The 6,485-nt window shown below is 20.5% G+C and overlaps 1 protein-coding gene across 1 annotated transcript; it reads right to left on the bottom strand.

Moving 5' to 3' along the window:
* Nucleotides 1-2,678: 2,678 nt before the first annotated feature.
* On the bottom strand, nt 2,679-4,157 carry PGO_004285 (variable surface protein; the record flags this gene model as incomplete). The annotated part of the gene is made up of 3 exons (XM_028691454.1): nt 2,679-2,819; nt 2,958-4,022; nt 4,116-4,157. 3 exons carry the CDS (start codon nt 4,155-4,157, stop codon nt 2,679-2,681), a joined length of 1,248 nt encoding a protein of 415 aa, XP_028547255.1.
* Nucleotides 4,158-6,485: the final 2,328 nt, after the last annotated feature.

Genomic DNA, 6,485 nt, shown 5'->3' with positions numbered 1-6,485 from the left:
AATATGAAATAGCATATAGATTAATATGATACTTCTAAAAAATTATTAACACAAAAAAGTAAACTATATACAATTTAAATTTTCTTAAATAACATAATATTATTAATAGGCATTTTACTTATATAAAGTAGAAATCAAGCATATATTTATATTAAAAATTATCATAAAAAATAGAAAACTGCATTAATTTTAATTATTTTCAGTAAAATGTAATATAAATTTTTGTTTATCCCTATATAATATGTATGATTGTTATAAAAATATAGAAAAAATATATAATCTATAAATACTCACTGAAAACTAATAGTTGTTAAAACTACATATTTAAAGAAGTTGAGAATTATATTTAATATATTAATTTTTTACGTAAATTATAATATTGACAATCTATACATGGTTTATATATCTCATGAAAGCAATTTTCTTAAATATTTACACTACAAATAACTCAATTAGTTTTCAACATTATGTATAATACGCTCCAATATGTAATACAAAAAAAATAGATATAAAAAAATGATGAATTTGAATGATTATATTCAGACTTTATTCTTTTACATATACATAACCATAAAATATATTTGATTTTAAATCCTCATAATTAAGCTGTAATTCTATATAAATCAAATTATTTGAGTAATATAAATTTGTATAAATATAAAACATTACACTATAAATTTAAATAATTCTGAACATAATAAAAATAAAATTCTAATTCTATTAATATAAAGCTTAAACATCATGCTTTGATAAGACACTGTAATACCAATATTTTTTTTAAGAAATATTAATTATAATCTCATTAAAGTGTTATAATTATGTTATTACACTGCATTATACAAAATACATAATATGTTAAATCACAATTTATAGATTAATATATACATTTCTATTTATTTAATACTTTTTTAACACTTATAATTATATAATGCTCTAATAATTATGCAGTGATATACAGTGTTTATAGGTTTCATATTGTCATATTTAAGAGAACATTTAAATATATTGCAATTATAACAGTCATTCACCTTAATACATTTTTTATATACAGTCAATTCCATATTTTATCCATATTAAATATATATGAAAGGTTATCTGGATTCCATTTTTACTATTTTTATTTAATTATAGAATATCTTTTCCTCAAAATATTTTCATTAAAGAAAAATATATTTATATATATTTTAGATAGAATTAATATACTTCAGTTATTTATTATGTATTATTATTTTCATTTTACAACTAATTTAGTTTCTGTAAACTGAAAATATATTAAAATAAATCTCAAAAATCACTCTTTTATAAAAATCTCCAATATATATAAATGTGTAGTATAGAAAATGAAATCACATTTATTCTGTTATAATATTACATATCTATTAATCAAGTACAACAAAAAAAAATATTAATAACCATAAATAACCAAAAAATATAAAGACATATTAAGAGAACTCTATATAAATTTCACTCGTGTAATAATATTACAAATAATTGAACAAACAGTGATTTTCCTTTATTCACAAATATTAAATCATATGTTAGTTATTAAATATATAACACTTGTTAATAATAGTTCTTCACGTATATTATAAATATAAGAAATTAAAAGTTTATGAATCCAATAATTAATATATATATGCATTAGTATGCATAATATAAAAACTATAAATTCTAATCAAAAGTTAAAATCTATAACCATATAAACATACAGAAATGATAAATTACACAGACAAGTATAATGAAATTCACAAAGAAAATATAGTACATTAAATGATTCACAGTTATAATTTATATAACAATGTATATTTTGCTATGAATACCTTTAATGATATTAATTGAATTAATAATATTTAAAATATATAATGTTCTGTATTATGTATAAAATAAATAACTGTTGTAAAAACACTTATTTTAATTATAAATATAATTACAAATAAATAAACATAGATTAATATACATTGTGTATTTACTTACACATAATAAAATGTGCATCAAATTTTTGGAAAGCAAAAAAAATAGCCATGATAAATATATAAATAGTAAAAATAGATGTATAATAAATTGATGATAATTTTATTATAATTCATAATGAGTATAAATTACGAACTATATATCATTATATTTAATGAATATATTACGAGAATTTAAAATCGTATATTCACGATAATATTCTAGTAATACCACAACAATATAGTTAATATTAATATAAAAAATTTAATGAATATAATATATATTCGTATATTTTTATAATATATAATATTTCTCTTGAGTTTGTCATCACTACATAATAATATATATATATTACAAAAAAAAAAAAAAAAAAACATATATCCCGAAGTAATAATTTACTAAAAAATTAACCATAAATATTAGGGCACAACAGCAGATCAATGCATTGTACTCTGATTCTATTTCTGAATTATTTTACATTTTCGAGGTAGTATGTGTATAATTTTTACTATATTTTTATGAATGTTGAAAGAATAAAAATATTGTAATTTTTAAAATACACTTATCTATAAAATAAATATATACATTTAAAATTTATTTTTGTATATGCAAAAAAAAAAAAAAATGATACCTTCCTTTTTGTTAGATGAATTTTTTGTGAATCTGTTCTTAATATTATATTGAAGTATATAACAAAAATATTCTTCAGTGTATCCTTAGCAGAATTATCATATATTACTGTACGTTACATTAAATCTTCTTGCTGAATGTATATCTTCTCTCATTGTATAATTTTCTGCTATATTCCTATTCATTATAATATTATGTTTCCTTTTAGATTTTCCCAGAAAAGCATTTTCTAACCAATACTCAACTGGAGTGAACTGATGAAAATATGGAATATTTAGTACATATTTTATATATAATATTCGTAAAAATTAAAAATTAATGAAATTTATTAAATATAATGTAATATATATTCCTTTTTAATTCAGATTTGTAATTACTTTGCATAGTATAATAAAGAAAACTGTAATTCCTATAACTAAAGGGGCAATAATCATACCCTGTGAGGACGAAGAATCTAAAGTATCATCTATATTATCAGTAAAGGCATTTACTTTGGGACCTATAAACCTCAATGTAGAATCATTTGAAGGTATATGTATTGAGTGTTCTTTAAATAAAATCGAACGTACGCTATGATCTTCATTTTGATATGTCGTTCTACTTGAAGTTTCTATTTGTATATCTCTATGTGCCTCTCCCTCAGGTGGCTCTATTCCAGATTCTTGTAACCCAGGTACCTCTATCCTAGATTCATATGCCTCAGGTGCTCCATGATCTACACTTGGTGGATTCTCTATTCTTTTTACTTCTCCATAAGGAGGTGATTGTACCACTTCTTCATAATATTGTTGCACTTCTGCTAAGCTAGAACCATTTCCTACTGAATTGCATGTCCATTCTCTTAAATCATTTTTATTCCTATCATTAAAGTATTTATTAAATGCGTTACATGTCGTATCCCTTCTTGAAGGATTATTACAACTGTTTTTACACTCTCTATATTTTATGACACCTTGGTCGAGATATAAATTAAAAGAACCATTACAAGACCTGTTAGGTGTTTGAAAATATTTTTCAAGTATATCATAATCTTTCGAAAAATCAAATAATCTCTTTATGCCCATAAAAATATGATGAGTGTTATAATAATTATCATATTTATAATAATTACATATACCGAAACCTTCATAACTTTTTAAAAAAAAATTAAGCCCATCCATAACATTGGAAAATAAATCTTTTTGTATTAAATTTCTATATACTATATCACCTAACCAAAAGAACATATAATCACAATCATCTTCATTAATATCTGTTTTCATATTTGTTCTATATGCATAGCAAAAAGCTTTAAGTATTTTGTTAGAATCGTTCTCATACCACTTGTATTTATTTATGAAACTCTTTGCATCAATAGGAATACTATGGCCCTCACAATTTACATATTTCTTATCGAACTCAGCGTACTTCAATTTTGAATGTAAATTTTTAAGTTCCTCGTCCTATGAATTTAAAACAAGAAATAAAATAATTGATTTAAGAAGAAATATGATATTTTAACATAAATAATAATTTATATTATATAAGAAACCTACCCCTAAATAATTGTTCATTATTAACCAATTATAAAAAATCATATACAAAAAAAATAAAAAAATTAGGTATTTAAATAAATATTTACATATATATTGAAATATTCCTAATAAAATTTATAAAAAAATATATAATGCTATATAGGATTAAGGACTCATGTTTATGGTATTGTCTTATTTTTATAATATTTTATGATATATAATTGTTTAACTTGATGTACTATTTAGTAAGGATATATTGTATATATTTATACACTTTAAAAATTCCATGATTTCTTAAAATATATAAGTAAAATAACTATTTGAAATTCTGAATAATATCTATGAGTGTCCATTAGAGATATAATATATATTCTCATAACACAATGTTTATAAAGCAATGTTTCATATATATTATTGATAAAATTGAATATTATAGTTTTTTTTATTTTATACACAGTATGATTATTTAAATTATATATATAATTTATATTAATAAGGATCCATTTGAGTGCTTTAATTAAAAAGGTTCTAATATTTTTGATTGCGCTATAAATTTAATAGTCGTTTTAAAAAAATTCGTTTTTTTTTTTTGACTCATTAATTTCTTCTGCCGCTCCATATTATATTTACGAAGTACTATTTATATATTATTGCTATGATTAACAAAAATCTAAATAATTCTGTTTATGATATAATTTACACGTGATTTTGACTTATATATATCGTCATATATTAATTATTGTTATATATGCAATTTTTTTTTATTATGGGTTATTTTATAGGAATACTATATAATTCTATAAAACGTTCTATATTCTTTGATTTTCCTTATTTGTAAAAATGTATATTTATCATTAAAATTTTATAATATATTTTTTTAATTATTTATTGGTATATTACTTCGTAACAAAAATAAATATGACATTTTAAAGTGTTCATGGTTTAGGGTTTATGTTATAGGGTTCAGAGTTTACATATTAGTTTTAGTTGTAAGATACAGGATTAAGGGTAATATTCTTAGGGTTTATGTTAGGATTTTTGTTTTCAGTGTTTATTTTATAAGGTACAGGATTCAAATTCTAGGGTTCAGTTTTTTATTTTAATGTTCGATTTTTAATTTTTAGTTGTCATTGTTTTTATTTTAGGGTAATGTTTTTGTATTAAAGTTTTCTTTGTTTATTGGTTTAGGATATAGGATTATATTTTTTTGATTTAATTGTGAGATTTTTTTATATATTAATATTCGGGCTTTTGATTTCAGAGTATAGGTTTTTGATTTTAGTGTTCAGTGTTCAGGTTTTTGATTTTAGGATTAATGATTTAGAGTTTATTGTTCAGGATTTAATTTAATTTTTTTGTATGAAGTTATAAAGATTTAGTGTTTATGTTTTATTTGTGTTATTATATTTTATGTTTTTTTTTATAGTGGTTTAGTATTATCTGTTAAATTTACTATTTTTGGACGAGGTTTTTTAGCGTATATCTTTTTTTTTTTTTGCGAATTTATTGTTTTTTTATTATTTTCTTATATTTTTTTATATTTATATATATATATATTTTTTTATTAATAGTGTTTTTTGTATTAATACTGTATTATTTACTTTAATTTTTTTTTTTATTTTGCGTCATTAAACTGTTTTTCATGTTTTATTCTATGCACATGGGAATACAGGGTATTCTGCATACTTTTATAATATATAGTAATTTTAAATTTCTTTTTATATATATTTTTATATAATGATGTTATTATTGGGTATTTATGAAATCATAATTTTGCATTTTGTTTTTGTATGTATAATGTATTTCATTCTTATCTATTTTAATTTATGATTCTTTATTTAATATCATTAATTATATATTTGTGATTTTATGCAATTTTTTAACTGTATTTTTATTTGATTACATTTATATATGCATATCCTCATCCGTGATCATAATACCAATCAATACAGACATTTATGAATGCTCCTATATCTTTCTTTTTAAAAACGTGACTACCCTTTAATTTTTAATCTAGAAAATATATTACATATTTTACTTTTATCATTTCGATTAAATACAATTAATGCAATATCATAACGAGTAGTTAAAATTTTTATAAATCCTCTTGCGTATGAAACCCTTGTTTTGTTCCCTCCTGGTTTAGAATGATATTTATTTTTATTCCCAGTACTATTTTTATCACCGTTAAGGTCACTGTCATTCATTTTCTTTTGTTTTTCAGATAATTTTGTAACTTGTCCTTAATATAATTTCTTTTTTTGTGTTTCTATATAACCTAGTAATACTTTTGGGCACCAGATGTACTATCAATAGCATGTTCATTTAATATATTATATACTTTTTTTTTTAATTTGTTAATTTCATTTTCAGAATTATTTATTAAACTTG

Source organism: Plasmodium gonderi (assembly GCF_002157705.1).
Source record: "Plasmodium gonderi DNA, contig: Pgo-contig_756, whole genome shotgun sequence".
Taxonomy (NCBI): Eukaryota; Apicomplexa; class Aconoidasida; order Haemosporida; family Plasmodiidae; genus Plasmodium; species Plasmodium gonderi.
Note: the sequence above shows the minus strand (reverse complement) of the source record. Positions and strands in the feature narration are given on the sequence as shown.